Source organism: Lottia gigantea, assembly GCF_000327385.1.
Source record: "Lottia gigantea unplaced genomic scaffold LOTGIsca_21, whole genome shotgun sequence".
Classification (NCBI taxonomy): domain Eukaryota; kingdom Metazoa; phylum Mollusca; class Gastropoda; family Lottiidae; genus Lottia; species Lottia gigantea.
In genome coordinates this window covers 989,686-1,010,747 of record NW_008708458.1, presented here as the reverse complement: position 1 = coordinate 1,010,747, position 21,062 = coordinate 989,686, and the positions used below count along the sequence as shown (strand labels likewise).

General features: G+C 34.6%; 4 protein-coding genes across 4 annotated transcripts; 3 read left to right on the top strand and 1 right to left on the bottom strand.

The window, feature by feature from the left end:
- Positions 1–975: 975 nt before the first annotated feature.
- On the top strand, positions 976–6,205 carry LOTGIDRAFT_159629 (hypothetical protein; the record flags this gene model as incomplete). The annotated part of the gene is made up of 6 exons (XM_009054130.1): positions 976–1,011; positions 1,147–1,451; positions 2,371–2,627; positions 3,355–3,488; positions 4,060–4,178; positions 5,986–6,205. The coding sequence occupies 6 exons, from the start codon at positions 976–978 to the stop codon at positions 6,203–6,205; spliced, it is 1,071 nt and encodes a 356-aa protein (XP_009052378.1).
- Positions 6,206–9,064: 2,859 nt separating this feature from the next.
- LOTGIDRAFT_231695 (hypothetical protein) lies at positions 9,065–12,286 on the top strand. The gene is made up of 5 exons (XM_009054129.1): positions 9,065–9,143; positions 9,661–9,845; positions 10,167–10,250; positions 10,717–10,843; positions 11,308–12,286. The coding sequence occupies exons 1-5, from the start codon at positions 9,071–9,073 to the stop codon at positions 11,394–11,396; spliced, it is 558 nt and encodes a 185-aa protein (XP_009052377.1). The 5' UTR covers positions 9,065–9,070; the 3' UTR covers positions 11,397–12,286.
- On the bottom strand, positions 12,259–13,197 carry LOTGIDRAFT_159627 (hypothetical protein; the record flags this gene model as incomplete). Its single annotated transcript, XM_009054128.1, has 3 exons — positions 12,259–12,600; positions 12,814–12,883; positions 13,091–13,197. 3 exons carry the CDS (start codon positions 13,195–13,197, stop codon positions 12,259–12,261), a joined length of 519 nt encoding a protein of 172 aa, XP_009052376.1.
- Positions 13,198–14,974: 1,777 nt separating this feature from the next.
- Positions 14,975–19,638, top strand: LOTGIDRAFT_159626 (hypothetical protein; the record flags this gene model as incomplete). Its single annotated transcript, XM_009054127.1, has 5 exons — positions 14,975–14,982; positions 15,303–16,372; positions 17,025–17,162; positions 18,336–18,533; positions 19,286–19,638. The coding sequence occupies 5 exons, from the start codon at positions 14,975–14,977 to the stop codon at positions 19,636–19,638; spliced, it is 1,767 nt and encodes a 588-aa protein (XP_009052375.1).
- Between the last annotated feature and the right edge of the window lie 1,424 nt (positions 19,639–21,062).

Here is a 21,062-nt window from a genome sequence, read left to right as displayed (position 1 = left end):
ATGTCGACAAATCCTTCGATAATCAAAGGCCGCATTGATTCTATTTTTGGCTTTAGTTTTTATCACTAAAGTGTCGAGGTTCGCTTGAGTTCGTCATGTTGAAGGGCACCAGAAATCCCGAAACTTTATTATTCTTCTCCTACAATAGTTAGTCGCACCTTACACCTCAGGGGATGAAAACAAACCCACGCTGGGAACCAGGAATATACAGTATTATAGCTTGTAATTTAAAAATTCAATAAAAGTCTGTTAAAGTATAGCTTTAAAATGTATATATAAACGAATTGCTGACGCATTTCTTATGGTTCACAGCATACAGCGATTGTAGAAATGTTATGGACTGTGAAATTTAGCGCCAAAAATGCCCGAAAACCACAGTCACCGATATTAAATATGGCGGATATTTTCCTTAGCTAGGGATATTAAAATGCTTATTTTAGTGTGATAACAATGTGAAATGTGAAAAGTAGTTAATCTATAGTTAATTAGTCGCTCTAAACCGGCACCGTAATTGACGTTAATCCGTTGACGACATTAAAAATAAATATGGCACGTGCCGTGTTTAATTATCAAAGGAAACGATTAATCACTAATCCAATTTGAATATCGATGTAACACATCTTTTGAATTCAAAGGATCCCATCAGAGAGTTATGGCTTTTACTACTGAATGATAAACATTCCAAACATCACCACATTAATAATGTGAACATCTCAAAACTCCATTAAAAACTATATTAAATTTTTTGTTCTATTACGAACATTTCGTATACCATGTCACAGAAATTTGTAAATGCGGCGATATGATATGTTTGTACAATCAGAGTTCCGGAGAGAAAATATGTTAACACTATGCTACGTTTACAGTCATTCTGTCCAGGACTCTGATGTCGCATGAAAGCCTGTTTAAAACCGCGAATAGACGAGGTACGGGTCCGGCCTGGTGTATTGAGCGGAATAATCGATACAAACGAAAATGGAAGAAGTGACACGAGGTTCGGGTCCGGACACGGTGCTGACACGATTCGTTTCTTCTATTTTCTAATGTGTCGACAATCCTGCATCGGACGCCGTACCTCGTCTATTCCTACCTTAATACTTCGTTTTTTAGAGCGTTAGTAAAATTTATATATGTTTTTATTTGCAGGTTGACATGTTCGACCATCTTAAAGACAAGGGGTTTAATGTGTATTATAGTGCAATTTATACGTATTCCATACGCGCTAATACAACATTGCCAGCACATTTCCTAATTTATCACAAAGATGCCGAGTTTTTATTTCATGTGGTCGTGTTTTATAAAAGACATAAAAACTTTATGTGGTGTGATAAACTGCAAAAAGAAATGTTAATAGAAAAAATAAAACAAGACAATTTAAAGGTTTTTAACAAAAGTTTATCTGAAGTGCTGGATAAGCTACACTTTGGGAAATACGCATTTAGCTTTAAAAGGTGTGTTTATGTAGGAACCAAAATATACTATTAAAGATGGGTTCCCTTATTTTCATTTATGAAAATAAAAATGCTAATACTTATATGAATAGAATGTAGAAGTGTTCTAATGACTAGAAAGTAGAGGTGTTCTAATGACTTGGAAATTTAACATTTATATCACATGTCCATAATTAATTCATAATGAACTAGAGAAATACCAGCAGAATTTTAATGAGTGACCGATCCAGACTGTATATATATGGACATTTATGATTCTTGATTATATGCAATAAGAACATAATGATATGATTAAGAATACATGATTATTCATTAGAGCCACCAATTAATCAAATAATTTGCTTAATTTGACACCAGAAAATAAGGAAACCCATCTTAAAGGTATTACGGAGTAAGTGAATTAAAGCAAGCTTGACCTTTTCTGGAATCATACAAAGCGAAATGGGAAATGGGATGAATTTGAATTCCACGCCCTACTTTTATTTTCTTATTTGGCGAATGCATATGATCAAAAGCCAACACTTCAAAGCCTTTTTGGACACAATGATATGCACTGAGGGAATATTGCCAATACAGCTTCATCTTCTCACTCACTCTCGATCCACCTGCAAAATGTATATACTAGCATATCCAGGTTCCATATACATTAGAGCGTACTGATTTCAAATTTTCCCCTGCACAATAAGTGGCTCCAATCAAATTGCTTCTATGATACAAGAATCGTGACTATTGCAGTCAAGGTATAAATACGAAGTCAAGGTAAAGATGATGGATGTATAGAGCTTTCTCAATTTTCTATGTGTCTCGGGGACACTGTTAGCGTCGAATTGCACTATTTTAAAAAAACCTCTTTACAATCCCTTGAACTATGCAATTCAATGTTGTTGTTAATATCCATATTACATTTTTCACTTTCTAGTATTAACACAACTATGGGAACTTCACACAACATCAACTTTTTAATTCCTGAAAACGGTGAACAATTCCTGAAAGACTATCGTGAACCTGAATTCATAGAATGTAACTATACCAGAGCAAATTTTTATTATAAAAATTATGAAATTTCCAAAAAGCTCACAACTTGGATGTCAAAGGCTGTTAAAATGATAGAAAAAATCGGAGAAGCTTTGGACAAGCATGGTGTTCCTTTTACCATAGCCGAGGGCACATTATTAGGTATGATTAACTGATAACCATATACATGTATACATGTTGTTTTTCCTATTACAGCAACCTGGTTCTGGCCGAAAGAAACAATTCAATGTTACAATGATACCTCTCAACATATATACAGTGGCTCAATTAACATATGGACTGGTTGAACCAAGTACACGACCCCCATCCCTAAGGTTGCCCCAACTCCAGAATAGATACAATATCAGAAATAAATGTACCAAAGTATATAATTGTATTCAAACTAAGCAACAAGTAATATAAAATGAATGAAAAAAAATTAACTACAGACTGAGTTCGAGAGTTTCATACAGAAAACCCTCCAGCTTTCTCAGAAGGCAAACCAGCACTATCAACATTCGTGGTTCCGCCCAGCCTAATTCCAATAAGAATAAATTACAATAGCCCTCTCCAAAGCCCCCACCCCTTTTATGAAGACATTAAAGTAAAAGGCACAGTGTACAGTGGAAAACAGGAGGTTCATTCTGGTTCTGTGGCGGAGAGAACCCCTTAACCACCTCTTCGCAACCCCGAAAGCAAGTTTTTCGGGCAAAAATCTGATAACTAGGTTAGAAATTCGGGCAATCTCAGGTATTTTGTTCCTGTTCTGGTTATTTGATTATAGAGGGAGAAAGCCTCTGAAATGTATTTCCCACTCCAAAGTTCTGCATCTGCCACTGAATGCTTGACAATGTAGATTATTTATCTCGATCGTCGTCGTTTGTTTTAGGTTGGTACAGACAGTGTGGAATTATAACACATACAACAGATTTGGATGTTTTGATATTAAGAAAAGACTATACCGAAAACATCCTTAAAAGTTTAAAGAAGATAGGATTTTCTCATACACAAACTTTTGGAAAAGTAAGTATAACTGCTATTTTATACATGTATTCGATTCGTTTTATTTTCGTCTGGGGCTATAGGCCAGTGTCTAGACTTCCTTAGGGACTGGTCGAACAAAGTCCACGAGCCCCCACTCCCAGAAAAAAATGAAGGAGAGCATAATAATGTTTAAAAAAAAGATTTTATGGGACGGAACCCCAACCCACTTAAGTCCACATGTCCCCACTCATTTAGATGACATAAAGCTTAAAGATTAATTTGACGTAGTACTGAATGTCCGACATACACAGTTTCCATTACTCTATTTATTTTATCAAAAGTCAAATAGACTGATCGTGGTTAAGTTAAGAATCGGAGGGATTTATCGCCTTATGGTCAATATTGTTATCTGATACTGTTATAGAATTATTTATTTGTATTGTTTATCAGCGCCTATCACAAATTAAGGCGGCTCCACTCTGGAGCTTCATCTTCACAGTGGTCAAGGTATTCTTGTATGTGTAAGTTTGGTCATTTTGCCCCCATTACCCCTCACTTTGATGCTGCTACTGTCTTTTAATTTCTCGAAATTTCTTTTATTATTTTTCAGCTGAACGATAGCTACGAATATTCATTCAGATGGTCGGGCGTGAAATTGGATGTATTTTTTGCATATAAAGAAAATGATACATGGTGGTTAGGAGGAACGAATGGAAAGAAGAAGTTGAGGTTTGTATTCATCTCTCCCATTCAGGGACGTATCAGGAAAATGGCCTTCCTCCCCTACTGTTCCCAGACTCAAATTACTTGCGTAAGTTATGAAGATCAATCTGAATCATCTGATTGGAAGGAAGCACGTTGATTGACATATCTTGTAGGATTTTACTACATCATCCATGAAAGCCGGAAATCATTCAAACTACTTCTAGAAAAGCCACTTCCCAGTCTATTCCAGTATAAGATTTTTGGAATGTGACTAAGAGCACGATAGAAATATGATAAGAGCCCAAGGTCCCCTGAAGCCAGGGGTCTGGGAGCTGCCACAGGCCCCAGGGAATCCATAGTATTTCAAATGGCCTGAGAGGAATTTTGAACATTTAGATGGCTTAATTTTCAGCTGAAAATAATGCCGGGAGAGGCCAAGGCCCACATTCCATATTATGACCCTCTCCCTAAAAACAGTACTGTTCCCATCCTACGAATTGAATGTGAGCCCATCTTGATGCCCCTACTCGCCCTACTCTATTGATTCATGCAAAAGCCACTGTTAAAGGGATACTACGTCTTTGGATGAACATAAAATTTTAATTTTGCTCAAATTTGCCCAATAACAGTATATATCCATCAGTGGACTTACCTGCTGTCCTAACTATACATCAAAATCCCTCTATAATCCGATATATCCACAAAATCAAGTAATTGATTATAAAACGCTTAATACATCCATTAAGCGATTTTCAAATCGTGAGTCTAGGAAATCCGGTGTAATTTTCAAGGGGAGTGGGGTTTCCCGCGACCTTGACCTCTACTCCTGAATTGACCTCGACATTGTCATATTTTGAAGACGGAAAAATGATGCCTCGTAGGAGATTAAGCGACTCCGCGAAAAAGCAATTCATATAATTTAGATTGAATACTCCACCACTGACACAATTTTCAACGAATATTAATCATTGGCAAAGTTTGTTTGTATACACCGGAAGATGATTGTTTCCTGTTTTAGCGTTGTTTACCCAGACTCTTGTTTTCTCAAACTGAACGGATTCATGGCTTGCTAACTCTTTTTTAAAATTATGATAATAGTTTTATTGCCGTTTTTTCAAATTTGATAAAGTGTGGGATGCATACTTATTTAACCAGTGGTCACTATTAAACACAAATATTAGCCACAGGGCGAGTGTATTCTAAGACGTAGTATCACTTTAAGTTCTCGATCAAGACCTATAAATCCAGTAGAGGCTATATGATTTCAAGCTTCTCCATGTACATGTTTCTTTATTCACATCTAACCGTTGCTTGAACAATCCCATATTCTCGTCATAAGATACTAATTGTATTCAATCAGGAATCTCGTATTATCTTGAGGACAGTGTCATAAAAATGACGGCCTTCATTGAATCGTCGGAAACAGTTGCAGATTCGCACTAGCCCACTTGTCGATCAGTGATCGATCTGAAACTTGACAGAAAGGTACTTACACGTGTCCTTGATATTCATCAAAAATTTCAGAAAATTCTATCGGTTCCTTCTATTATGCATTAATTTTCAAAGTTTTCAGGTGGAATTGTTGCCGGTTATGAGGAAATAAGAGAAGGCATAACTAATTTGTGTACGTGTAATACTCCATGTAATACATGTACTATTACTCGGCTCAAGTACTGGATGTCATCTACCTACCTACCTAATGGATGTCAAAATAAGCTTGATATTCTGATGGTCTCAAAAACATTTAGTTTTTAAAAGGGATATCCCCGGATTTAAATTCAATTAAAATGTTTTTCATAAATGTTCTATCCATTTTGTTTTATTTTTAAAGGTTTACTATACCAAAGTTTAAAAATTGCTGGTCAGAATTAATGGGTGTTCGGGTTCGAGTCCCGTGTAATGCTGGCGAATATATCAAAAAATCATATGGAGAAAATTGGTATAAACCGATCAAGAAGTGGAATTGGGCAAGTGATGCTACGAACAGTAAAGTTGTTGGGAGGTGGAAGCGATCGATTTCCTGGATCAAGAGACATTGCATCTTCTGTTGATGCCTTTAGATGTGCCTGTCAAATTAGATTGATAATCGGAATTGACAGAGCGCTAGTCATGCCGTAATTTTTCTTAAGCTAAGTGAATGGAAGATTATTTTTTGTATTCTTGGGCGAGTCTCTTTACTTCCGGTATTTTTTTTTACAATGAACTGCCATGTGAAATTGCGAACATCGGGTGTAGTCCATGCCGCGTATTTTCAAAACGATCTTAGCGCTAGGATATCCTAGAAACAGTGTTGAAAAGAAATTAAATACCCCGTTCTAGGACATCCTAGCGCTGAGATCGTTTCGAAAATACTGGCCATATATTTTGAGCCTTGGAGATTATTTTGAATATTACTTATGCATTTAATGCTATATTGTGACTATCGGTTTACCAATTATGCATCTTATTGTTATTTGTAATCCATTTTGTACGATCTTTTGTGTTTTATTGGCTTTGTTTAGTATAGTCTATCAAAGGTATGTCTGCTCATCCGGGTCTGATTCAATACGGGCACAATCCACTTTATTTTTAGGTTGAATAAAGAGCAAGTTACAATGTGTTGATTACTACTAAAACTAAACCTAAGAATAAAATGGACTGCTCGTGTTTTTTATAACATAATATTAAATAACCTTTACCTGACTAAATTAGTGGTGGGCATCACCGTAATTTTCGAATTGTTAGTATCATGTGACTCTGTGACCTTTGAACCTTTTTTTTGCGTTAAATGGCCGATGCGACATCAGTTTCGTTTTAAAAAAAAATGGTGTAGGGAGAAAATGATGCTTTGACTCAACTTCAAACTTATACATCTTTCCATTCATCATTTTTCTGTCTCTGCATTAGCCGACATCTGTCCAAATAGCTATCAGAGGCCTGAATAGAGACAGATATTTCGTTCTAATTTTGGATCAGACCTTGATGAATAGAAATATCTTGATGAATAGAAATATGTTTGGCTAAGGTTCCAAACGATCTAACTCGTTTTTTACAAGTGTTCTAGATAAAGTACAGGCAAACTATGTCTGCCATTAAAGTCTGTGATTGTAGCAGAACCGGGACGCTTTAAGCGCGGCCGTTCATTTTTGAGTGATTTTATTATTCATTAAACGTACTCTATAGTAACTGTACGATTCTAAATTTACATAAAAGTAAACTACATCTGTGTGTGCCAGGATCAAATCCTTAAAGTTACGAACTCTTTTTCACAAGTTTTTCATCAAGATCGCTCATTATTTATAACAGTTTCATATTTGAATTAACGCTTAAAGTACCTCTCATCTTCTCAATGGCAAGCTATTACAAACTTCGTCTTATACCTTGGTTGCAATAGCCACTATTGTTATATATTTAATTTAACGCTTTTCGTATAACCCGTTTGCAGAATGGCGGTGTTGTTGTGGTACATCTTTTGGAAATCAGTTTGTTATTTTTTTTACAATAACAGATTATATTTTCACTGTTTAAAAAGTACTCAATACATCAAATGTAGAGAATTATAGAAATATTTGGAAATCGCACAGCCTGAAACTGAGTAACAACATGTCTCAGATTCTGTTTGAATATTTCTATGTGTCTATTATATTATCATTATTTTATAAGGAGATTGATGTGCGATTATTTAATTTATTTTTTTAACTTCACCATGATCTCAATTCTTCCAATGAGGTACATTCCATTTTATTCCATTGATAACAATCGCGTGTATTTATTCTTTTTTTATTTGAGTGAGTATATGTAAATATCTTATTTATATTGATTTATAACGCTTTGTGCAATATTCAATCTGTATTACAATAAATATGTGCAGTGTGCAGTTCAATTCAGCTGAAAGAGTTCATAATTTGTCTATTTTAACAGGCTAGCGATATTTTCACGGATGGTATCAGATTTATATTTCCTACAGACGGAATTAAATGGCGCCTTGTCCCGTGACCGATGTGATCGACGATCGGACTCGTGTGAGCCAAAGATGTCTTGACGAATGCCAAGATGCGAATTACATTTCGACTTGATATAGTCAAAAGTCATTTAAAGCTATCATGCTCTCCGAAGGCCAAAATTAATTATCAAAAAAAAAATTTGAGACTGCCTGTTTTCGAACTATAATGTCGCTTATAACCTCATTCAGGAAACAAATAACCTTGAAACTAGCAAATCTTTCAAAACAATGAAAGAAAAAATTTCACTGTAGTTAAGGCAGGATAGCTTTAACCCGCGATTTGTTGTTGATCGATCATATCATATTAAATCTGTGGGGTAATTGCATCAATGAGACTGTGGTGTTTCAGTGCCGAAATGGTGGAAATGGTGTTAAAACTGTAGATCCAGGCAAGATAACAAGGATTATAGGGAAATTTGGCCTATAAAAATTGTGACATTTGGTAGGCTAATAACTAAAATCCGCCATTTTGCATATGTAAATAATATTTTAAATAATAAATTTGACATTGCTTTGAAACGATAGAAAAAAAATCTGCAGGTTAAAGTTGTTGAGATAATCCATGTTTATCAAGACATGCAAATGCGGAGGTCACGCGAGGTCGCACATGTAAATTATTTAGCATTTCCGGAGATACACGAAATTAGGTTAGCACGAAATTAGGTCACTGTAATTAAGTAGGCTAATTAGGTCATAACAGCTGCGTTACTGTAATTCCTATCGAAGTGAGAGAATTGCAGAGAATGAGAACCATAAAAGAATTTAGTCAATTTAAATTAAAGCGTTTAAAACATCAACAAATTTGTAGACTATTTGCGCTCCATAAAAACAATTATCCTTAGTTGGTGTCGATTTGGCTTTCCGGTGTGGTCGACATGTCCAATCTACCTGTGTTCGGACGAGAAGCCCTCGTAAATTCAAGATGGCGGCCTCCATGTTTAGAGTTTTGGGAAAACAAATCTTGAAAAGGCCGTTTGGTTTGCTGTCCTACACTGAACAAACGACATGTTGGTATTAGATTTTCACGTTTCGTTTAAGAAATAATCTGATACTTGTATTATTGTACGCAGTTATGTGTATTTGAAATTTCAGTCACCTTTAGCGCTTGTCTTTTAACAACCGACCAGTTGTGCATTTTTATTTCTATTTATTTGACCAGTATAATCTAATATTATTTTGAAGCTGGTTCATAATGCCTCTCAAACTACTGAAACATACAGCTTTAAATTTCATCTTGAATGAAAATAATTTTAACTTTGAGTGTAAGTTGCAGACTTGAAAACAAATTTTCTTGAAGCGGTCGAGCTCCTTTTTCACTATTTTGCACTAAATAACGAAAAGTGATCACTGCTAAATTGGCCTATCTACCGTAAAAAAAACTATGAATTATTTCAGACTGGAATATGAACTTTAGGGAGTGATTTTGAGTAGAACATCTATATACCTACTGTACTGATTCTCTTCAAGAAGACAGTATCACTTTAAAGTTTTTTTTTTTTTTTAAATTCTCAATTTTTTGTTCAGGTTCATCTCTAGTTATTCACAAAAAATATGGTACCAAAACATTAAAGTACAATGTAAGCTCCCTGTCGGAAGCTGGGGATGTCAAACTACCCTCACAATATCAAGATCCCAATTTTGATTATAAAAAAGTGACATTTTCTCCTGAAGATGTTGAGAAACTTTTGAAACAGATGGAATCAGATGAGGTAGAGATTGTTTTTCAACTATTCCAAATATTCATACTGTGGGAGGAAAAAACTGCAAACAACAATCAAAACTGCAAACATTTTAGCAATACATTGGTAGAAGCTAATAAAATTATTCATATGAAGAGGTATATCAATCATAAATGAAATCATAGCTCTCTGCCTCTTGAAGTAAGTCAGTTACATTGCTGTTTATTGGAAGTGCCTTATATGTATGGGAAGTAAACTTTTTGATTATTTTAAAACCTCTCTCAATTCACTGCTTATATATATATTTTTATTCTTTTGAATTATTATATTCTATTTTATTCTATTTTACAGCCATTACTTACAATGGAAGATCCATATGCTGCTAAACCTAGAAGATGTATTTTATGTAAATATAATGTTGATATTGATTATAAGGTAGGCTTGAGAGTGATGTGATCAAACAGAATCTGATATTACTGATTTTGTTACAATGGATTACATGAAAATCACCTTGAATGCTGACTGTAGTGTAGTCAATTCAGTTAGTATGTTTGTCAATCAGTGATGAACTGGACAACAAATTTCCTTTAACAAACTGTATTGGAAGTTAAAATGTTAAGATATATAGACATTACATGACAACTAGTAACATGAATTCAGACTTTGCCTTGAAGTTTATTAAAAGATATAATTAATAAAGAAGCACAAGATATTTGGATAGAGTATTTCTAACATTTATTAACTTAAAGTTTCACATACATTAATTGTATTTTCTATTCTACGCTGTCTGTATGAGATTGTGAAACATTGAATAATTGTTAGAAATAGTATATCCATATATCTTGGGCTTATTTTCCTATGCCTATTTCTTTATGTCTTATAAACAGTTTTAATATTTCAGAATGCCCAGTTATTGAGTCAGTTTGTATCACCACATACAGGAAGAATCTATGGTAGAAGAGTAACTGGATTGTGTATACCCATGCAAAAACGAATAGCAAAACTTATTAAAAGAGCTAGAATATTTGGTAATGGTTTTTATCTTATGTGTATTAGTATCATTAGTGTAAAGGAATTTCTATAGCTATGTAATAAGTCGTTTGGTTTTGTGGAATTGCAAGAACCACCGACATCTAACTAAATTGGATTTATTTGAATTAATAATAGTCTCCTCAATACACATAAAAAGATCTGAAATCCTTGTTAAGTCCCTTTAACAAGCCTAAAATCAATGATTATTTTTGCCTTTGATTTATTGACATGGTGTTTTCAATACTTGCATTATTTATGGCTGATCTTTTAGATAATTGGATAAATATCTGAGAGAAAAGAGTGGGAATTTTGACTAAAAAATTAACCCAGCAATGAGAAAAAAATCTTTTTCACTTTTTGAGGCCCCTGATTTATAACATTTGTATTGGACTGTGAAAGGAGATCTGACGCGAACCTGTAGCAGGCATGTCTATCTATCTCATCATTATTTTCTTTTCAGCCTTTATGCCTTACTTAAATAAAGATGTGGAATTTTACGAAGATGATAAACTAGTAGAGTATAATAAACCATCTCAAAAACATTTCTGAAAACTTAGTGTAGTTAAACATTGTATGGAACATTTAAAGTTAGTTGGGAGTAGTGAACTTGGCTATGGCTTGAGAAAGATGTTCGAATTTGATAGAAATGTGATGCCATTGACAACTTCATAATAATAAGTTGAAGTTAGCCAATCACTGGAATTGTTTGTTTAAAACCAGAAAATGTAAATCATGTGGTCAACTTATGTTGAAGCAAATAAGAAGATGTTAACCTCTTCAAAGAAAATAATATGAACCTTCTCATCAAACAGTCCAAATTGCATTACCTTATCATGTATACCCATCAGATTTAAGGGAAAGGCATGCAGATATTTTTCGAATTATGAAATGAAAGGAGTTTTATTTCCTGCCATTCTGCACCATATGGGCTAATGAAGATGGATGGAATTAAGTCTCAGTTGTGCCACAGATTCAAGATCCCAAAACTTTGAAAATCAAAAGCAATAGACTGACAACATGTTATTTCCCAGATTTGAAATGGGCATAATCAGCAGGTTTTAAACCATTTATTTCATATATCTGGTGTGTGAATGATCAAAAGTGCTAATTGAATGTTATGTAATAAAATTTTATATAATACTTTGTGTTCTCCAAGGCTACATTTATAAACAAGGGAGGCAACTACATACAACATTTAACAAAAGCAGGAAATTCTTTAACACTTCACTCTCTCTTCCCTGTCAGTAAGGGACACTAAGGATCCATTAACAATTGAAAATCAAAAAAGTAGTCTTATGCCTTTAAAGTTGAGCTTTTATTTTCATTTTATTTGAATGTAATAAATAACTTTATGCCATTGGCTATATTGTTATACTACTTTTTGCTGAACCTGTATGATCAGAATAAATAATCAGGAGAAAATCTCATCCAAAACTGATAAATCAGGTTTATGTTTCTTAGCTTTATCTACAGAATTTTGCTGTTTTTTCAGTTCACTGTCAATATTTTTGTGGGTATCAGACAAATTCGGTCTTTGATTTTTCTTATCACTATTTGTCATGTTTTGATTATCATCACTACCAGCACTCAAATCACTAAATATATCAGGACTATCTGTGTCACGTTTATAAGGGGAAGAGGAAGAGGTATTAGGATCGGAAGGTCTCTCCTTTGAAGAAATGTTCAGCTTTCTTCTTTTACTGTTCCTATTCTTCTTTTGTTCCAGATCAGTAATTATCTCTCCTCTTCCAGCCTGAAAAAAAAGAATTTTACATACTAAATGAACAAATGACACAAGTGCTGTAAAAATGGCTATCACAGTTTGGGTGAGATTCAGCAAGTTTGGTCTAACTTTTACCTTTCTTCACCCCATAAAAACATGTTGCGGTGACATGAATATTTTCACTAATTAAATTATACAGAGGAAATTTCCAAATAGTTTGGGTGACAAAAAAAGTCTATTCACCTGTACTAATAACTCTTTCGCTGTATCCAGCAGTTCCTTTTCTGATAAGAAATAAACTGTTTGACGCAGCCTGTCAAACAGAAAAATTCATATTTTAAGATTTCCTTAAAAAAAAAAGGGGGTACATACCATTACATTAGTAATCTTTTGTGCCATCTGAAAGGAATAGGCTCAATATCTCAATATCTAACTTGCTGATAAACTGGGAATAACCACTGTCCAAATCGTTTTCAACTAGACAATGAACCAAATGTAAAACAAACTTGTCATATCATACCCAAGTTTCGGTGCTTCGGTTTCAGATTCTTTAACTTGTGTTTTGTCCTTCTTTTCATTTGAGGATTTCAACATCCATTTCGGCAGTGGCTTTGAATTTTTTGCCATGTTATGTTTGATTTTCTGTCATATACACCATCCTCTAGGCTTCTACCAGTACTGCTTTTAAGTGCTTAAAAATAAAATCACATTTTATGATTTTATTTTCATGTGTAGCAAAAACTCATTTTGTTTTAATCCTACCATATGGTTTAAATTTAAAGGTAATACACTTAACCAATATCAACTACCAAACCAACAGCACAGAATCATCCAATCCAACTACCAACACTATGTCCACCAACAACTACTTATTTTGCGATATCAGCATCTGATAGAAGTGGAGACTGTCATGTACCACCCAAATAAACCAATAAAAGCAATTTATCACATATTACAATTATCATTCAGACTTTTGCAACACCTACACTACCCTATCTGCTTTCTACAATATATGATTGCAAGAAGTTTATAAGTAGTAACTAGAATGTTGAGTTAGTATGAGGTTCTATATAATATGTGGCTGGCAGGCCCATAGCTAGAGGGGAGCTTCAAAAGATTTGCCCCCTGGGCTAGCTATGGGCCTGATTTTGGTTACCTGTGGTTGCCTTTACATTAAAATGGTTTAATATATTAATGATACAACTGCTGTAGGCTACTTGAAAAACTAGCCAATTAGCATCGGTAAGTTTAAGGATATGTGATGCAAAGTCTTTTATAATGTAAAAGAAAGAAAACAAAATTAAAGGAACTAATCCCTTAACAGCGGCATAATTGTCCTATCTTACCAAGGCAGTGTACTGTATGCCTACAAAACTACACGTTAACTTTCAATCGAAAGGGTCTAGGTGCAGTCTGTTCCATTCAATTAGCCCATTGTCAATCGTGTGATATACTATCGTTTAATCGATGCATTTCCTTGTATTTAATTTTTATATCGTAATTATAAAGCCGAATAATAGAACGAACTTTCGTTCGATTACTTCACCTACTAGGAAATGACGGGAGCTGACATTTCAAAATGGATATGGTGATCGCAACTTTGAAGACTGCCGAAACGCACTGGACTTTGCAAGTAGATAGTCTTGTTTGGATATAATTAAAAAAACATACAAAATATGAAAAAGTCTACCGAACCAATGTGAAAAGATCCCAATAACAGATCTAAATTGCATTTAAATGACAGTTATTTTTCGTACAAAAAATGCTCCCTTAGCACGCGTAGAGGTAAAGAAATAAATTTACGAGTGTATACGAATTCTAATTTCGGAAATTTCGTAGGTATTCTTTGAAAACAACTTGTGACAACCTATAAGCATTGTTTCCTATTGAATTTGCAGCTATTTAAGAGCAGTTTTAATGCATTTACTGCTGAGATTGTCGAGAAATTCGACTAAAACGCTCGATCGAAATAATTTCGATCTTACAAATTCTAAACAGTGAATAATGGCCGACGACTTTGTTGACCTAGAAAAAATAGTGCCGAAATCAATCTCAAAAACTCTGTTTTAGGACTGACATGATCGTTCTTGTATTTTGAAAAATGAAATTTGGTAGTTCTAGCCCATTTATTATTTTCAAATTATCCGATAAACCACGCAAGTGAAATTTATCGGCTGAAAAAGACCTGCAAGCATAAAAGAAAAGAGGTCTATCTCGCAAGGTCAAGGTCAATTGATAATTTTATTTGGTTATATTGCCAGCCATTCAGCCAGTCATGCATGGCATGAGTTTCAAAATGTTGTATGATATTGATCATAAGGACTTTTTTTATATATGAAAAAAAAAACAAACATTTATATGGATTGATTAAAAAGGAAAGCCTACTTTGTTTTTGGGAACCACAATGGCTCAGTGAGTTAAATGCTTGATCGCTAACATGAAGGTTCAAGGTTCAATCATGGCATAGATTGGGATAATACCTTCCGATGTTTTTTTTACACGGTTTCCCCCTGTCAGTGATGCAGGGCTGATTATGGACAATAAACAACGACCCTGTGTAATACACGCTGTGCATGAAAATGGAAAAAGAGTACCCAAATGCTGCTGTCCTGGCAAAATTTCCCTCATGGCACTCCACATAGCCATGTCTGTCTTCATTAGCTCAATTAGGTGCAGAAGAGTAAGATGTGTAAAACTCCATTCATTTAAAAAAAAATTATTTTCTTTTTCAGTATTGAAGTACTGACCAACATGGATCTAGCTACAGAAAAGATTTTCAAGTCAACACTTGTCAAGGATTTACAGTATCTGTGTGCCGGGTTAGTTCCCTTTCAATCCAATATAGAAATCATAGGACATATTTTTATGAGAGTTGATAATTCAAAAAAATATAATTATTTTCTTGAAGAAAATATAGTAAAAACTGAACTACATGGAACATTATTGAGTAGTAGAACTTTTTCAGCCAGACCCGATTCCAGTGATATGGTCATTTCTAATATATTTACTGGACTCCCAGATGAACAATCAATCACAAATAAAACTTATAACACAAATCTTTCATCTCCTGACCCGGAAGGACAAACAAAAATCATGCCAGTACCAGAGCCAGTATCTTTGAAAATGCCACTCTCAGGAATGGTGCAAATGCCAGTGCTAGGATCTGGTCAAGTACAACTTCCAGGAATTGTAAATGTGTCAGTGCCAGACTCTGTGCAAGTTCCAGACTCTGGAATGGTACAAGTTCCAGGTTCTGGAATGATACAAGTGCCAGGTTCTGGGAATGTTTCTGTACCAGATTGGGCTCCTACGGTTCAAATTCAAAATGTTAAATCTCTAGCCCCTGGTTCTTTACATAGTCAGAACAATATAGATTCCTTTCCAGTGTCTCAAATCAATATTCAGTTGTCTAAGTCAGAAGCAAGTACTAGTTCACATGATGCCATATTCCATGGAACTGGAAATGTTATACAGGAACAAAATAATCAAGTGAAAATACCATCAGAAAATACATCTCAATCAGCCAGTGATATTTTAAAGGGTGTCAGAATCAAAACAGAACCCAAGGATGATGTGGAGTACCCTGCTTCACCCCATATCACTGTACCCCCAGTAGCATCAACAAGTCAAGTTGGGCAGAAAAAGAAAAGGAAGACCAATCATGCCACAAGAATGGAACTGGAGCCATTTATAAATAAAGAAGCTGAAACAGGAAGAAAGAAACCGAGAATAATAAAACCTAGACCTATTCCCAAGCCTAAGCCAACACCAGTAGTTAGTGATGTAGATGAAGGTTCTCAATGTAAGTTTAAAGGGATTGTAAAGAGGTTTTCTAACTTTTTTCAATTTTCAATCTGATGTCTGTTGTTCTTGCAATTTAACTAGTACTAAGTGTTAAATGATGTCACTAATTAAGGACCTAATGTGATAAAGCAAATTTCGTGATTAGTGACATCATCAAACACACTTTTTGTGGAATTGCAAGAATCACAGAGGTCTAATTGAAATTTGAATAGTGCTGCAAATTGATGCTATCATTGTCCCCGATACACATGAAAAATTTAGAAAACCTCTTTACAATCCCTTTAAGATGTTCAGTTTATAAAGCATCTATGTAATAGAAAGCATTGTGCATCAAAGACTGAAATAGTTAATTTTTTTACAACTTTACAAACTAAAAACAAATGTAAAATTCCATGCCCATTAATAATAGCACTCATTTATAATCAAGAGCATTTTATATTTAGATACAAGCTTATATTTTACTTTAAAGTTATGGAATCTAACTTGACTAATGAAAACTTAATTAAATGTCTTGTCATAAAACTACTGGTTTTAATTGATAGATTTCCTCAATAAACAATGTGCAGTAATAGTCATATTATGAAACAAGCATGTAAATCTCTTGAGAGTCATAGTTGCAAGTCAGAAAAATTTGTTCATATAATTTGCAGCATCAAGTGGAGATTTTGTGGATGTACCAGTCCATTTTGGAGAGTTAACACCTGAATCTACAACAGAAGAAGATGAAATATTCCCAGTTACGATGTTAAAAAACCTCTCTGGGTTTGAAGAGGCATGTAATCAATCAGGTATGGATCTCAGCTTTTCCTCTTATGTATAAGTGTGTTTGCAGTGAGGCTGGGGGTACAAATAGGGGCAGACTGTCGAGGCTGAGATTAAAAATGTTGCACCTTTGTGGAAGCACCATAGCCACAAGCTTCCCATGAAGTGTCTGAGAGGGTTTTTTCCCAAGAAATGATTTGATAAATAGACTGATCTAATATTTGGTCAAAAAAATCAAAAAATCTAGAGAAGTGGGGATACAATTTGGGGTACTGCCCAATGCCCCCTTCTGTACCCCAATTGGGGCCTCCAATGTGTTTGTGGAAACATCACTCTGATTACAATACAGATCTTGTTTCTTGTTGAGTTCTTCTGCAGGTTACATCACTTGCCATCCACAAAACAGTTAATGTTTAACAATGAATATCTCAGAAATTCCAACATATAGTTAGAAAATTTTATATCATATTGAAGGAGCGTTTGATTGGTTGAAAATGAACAATTTGGTCAGATAATGGATGGCTAGTGGAGTCACCTGCAAAAAAAAATGAAGCAAAATGTCTAGATTTGCTTTAAGCAAATTTCACAGAAACCTATTGAATATAGATACAAAATATCGTTATGATAATAATATTTGATCTAAACCTGAACATTAATTTGTGAAGTGAATTTAGTTTTTACATTAAGGTTAACGGCTGGAGTAATCCTTGTTTTATGAATTTTATTTGTTTTTCTGATTTATTAAAAAATTCATCATTGCCTATTGTTCATTTCTGCTTTTAGACTAAATTGTGGTCCAATTGGCCAATTACTTTAGTCACAGTTTTTGACTTTATTAATTTTATTTTCTGAACTAATATTATTAATTTTTAATGTAGGCTTTACAATATTTATTTTTTTAGTAGGCCTACTTTCATTTTATTTAGTTTTGTTTAAGACACGAATAAAGATGGGGTGGTTAAAAAAGATAAAGCCTTACTCAAATCTGTACTGTAAAGTTCAAATTGTATGAACCAACTCTTGGAAAAAATACTTTTTGGTATACCTTATTGGAAAGAATCAGGGTTTCTTATTTTCCTTAAATGCCAAATTTGGCTACTTTATTTCTTCTAACTACCCTTTCTGTTCTGTTCTGTTCAGTTAAAAAGATTCTGTTAAATTCCCAGACTGTTGGTAAAATTTGGCTTTTTCTCTTTCAGCCACACCCATCTTTAAGACTGAATGTCATTTCCCTTCCAAATCTATCATGCAAACATTGTTAACCCAGAAAAATGGATTTACCGTGACTAAAAGAGGACGTTATAAATCCTATAGCCAGATAGAAAAGCAGAACGCTGTCACCTCTGCTGAAATCTATGGTGTTAAGGCCACTTGTGAGAGATTAAATATACCAGCTAGTACTTTGTGTACATGGCGTTCATTATTAGGAACAAATAGAAAATCTTAGCATAGAGCTGTTTAAAGCTGTAGTTTGTAGAACTAAATCTTCACTTGCAGCTCAGGTAAATACAGTTAGTTCCAAGTAGGTTGCTTTTTGTTCAAGTCACAGGTGGCTGTGAAATTATATATCTACTGGAGATCCCACATATTTTAACATTTATATATTGGTAGATATGATTTCTCAAAATTGCTGTTTTTTTTTAGAGTATAATTGTTTATTTCTTGGATTTTGGATACATCTGTATGTATAATAGCATAGAACAGAACCTAGTCAACGATCAATGAGATATTAGTTCACTTTCTGGTAAAATGAAGTGATATAAAGTTTATTTCCCACTGTTATTTGGGTTATATTCTCTTACAAAGTTAAATTTAATGAAGGAAGCAGGAGACTCTTTGTACAATTTAATAGCTTATAGGGTTTGGTCTCAATAATGTTTTTTTGTCTATCAACTTATATCCAGTATAGTAATGAAGTAGTTATTAGTTGCTAACATTTATTGGGTTAGGTGCCAAAGATTAATATTGTCTTAGATACAGATGGAGATTCTGTGACCCTAGACGCTTTTTTTTTAAATTTAGGAAGAGTTACTTCTAGCTTAAAATGATTAAGACTTGTTTTTGACATTGTCTTTGTCCATTGTCTAATATTACACCACCACAATTATATTTATAAAGCTTATTATTATTTCTACATTGTATTTTTCAGTGGCTATCTTGAGTCAGAATCAAGCAATGAAAAAAGCATTCCAGGACCCAAGGAAGAGAGGAACGTATAATTTCTATACAGAGGAAGAGAAACAGAAAGCTATAGTCCTTGCTGGTCAATTTGGAGTCACTGCAATTTGTCAAAGGTTTGGCATACCTTTAAGTACATTATGGACTTGGAAAAAGACATATGAAAAGACTCAAAATCCACAGTATCAAATTGATAATGTAAAGGTAGAAGAAACATCGGATGACAAATTTTATGTTAAAAATTTAAACCTTAGACAGATACTGACTGGAAACGATACAAGGGAGGTAACTTCTCCTTTACCTTCAACCAGTGCAAAAAGATGAATGTGAAACACCATTGTCCTATTGGAATTATATATAGTGCTGAAATGCACTGAATGTGAATTTTAGAAGGAATATGTGATATTTGTAGTGTGTGTAAAGGAAAATGAGGAAGTGTTTTGAAAGAAGAAAGTCAACAAGAAATTCAATGAAAGCCGGGTGGTTTAAACCAGACCTCTTTCTAATAAATGAATTTCCATAAAGAAATAGTTTTGTATGAGGCAATAAAATTAAGCCTATCAAAATGACATATTTCCTCGGAAAGTAGTTGCCCAAATAGATTGTTCTCAATATGGGCTTGTCCTGTACCAATATATTGACAGGAGACAGCATTATTTGTCCTCAAATTATCTGACTCTTGTTCTCAAATATACATGGAAAAACTATTGTTTGTGATATATTGCAATTTATTATTTAAAAAACTGATAGAATAGATTAATGTCTGACTTCTATTCATAGGCCTGTAGCTGCAGGCTGTAATCACAGTCCACAAAATACAAACACTGGGATACAGGAACAAGGCACAGCCCACAAAATACATACACTGGGATACAGGAACAAGGCTCAGCCAAAAAAATACAAACACTGGGATACAGGAACAAGGCTCAACCCATAAAATATGAACACTGTGATACAGGAACAAGGCTAGGCCCACAAAATACAAACACTGGGATACAGGAACAAGGCTCAGCCCATAAAATATGATCACTGTGATACAGGAACTAGGGCACAAAATACAAACACTGGGATACAGCAACAAGGCTCAGCCCACAACATACAAACACTGGGATACAGGAACAAGGCACAGCCCACAAAATACAAACACTGGGATACAGGAACAAGGCACAGCCCACAAAATATGATCACTGCGATACAGGAACTAGGCACAGTCCACAAAATACAAACACTGGGATACAGCAACAAGGCTCAGCCCACAAAATACAAACACTGGGATACAGGAACAAGGCACAGCCCACAAAATACAAACAGTGGGATACAGGAACAAGGCTAAGCCCACAAAATATGATCACTGCGATACAGGAACTAGGCACAGCCTACAAAATACAAACACTGGGATACAGGAACAAGGCACAGCCTACAAAATACAAACACTGGGATACAGGAACAAGGCACAGCCCACAAAATATGATCACTGCGATACAGGAACTAGGCACAGCCGAAAAAATACAAACACCGGGATACAGGGAAAAGACACAGTCCAAACAAAACACAATAACTGGGATACAGGGAGAAGGCACAGACTAAATAAATACAAAAACTAAGATACAGGAAGAAGGCACAGCCAAAAAGGTACAAAAACTGGATGCAAGGGCAAGGCACAGTCGGAATAAATACAAAAACTGGTGTCAAGGACAAGGCGGTCTAAATAAATACAAAGTGGGATACAAGGCACAGTCCAATTAAGT

Bases quoted from the DNA above. Each gene is read 5' to 3' on its own strand.
- LOTGIDRAFT_231695 (XM_009054129.1), top strand. From the start codon at position 9,071: ATGTTTAGAGTTTTGGGAAAACAAATCTTGAAAAGGCCGTTTGGTTTG. The intron at 9,144-9,660 runs GTTGGTATTAGA...TTTTTTGTTCAG, and splicing joins CTACACTGAACAAACGACAT to GTTCATCTCTAGTTATTCAC. The intron at 10,844-11,307 runs GTAATGGTTTTT...TTTTCTTTTCAG, and splicing joins TAAAAGAGCTAGAATATTTG to CCTTTATGCCTTACTTAAAT.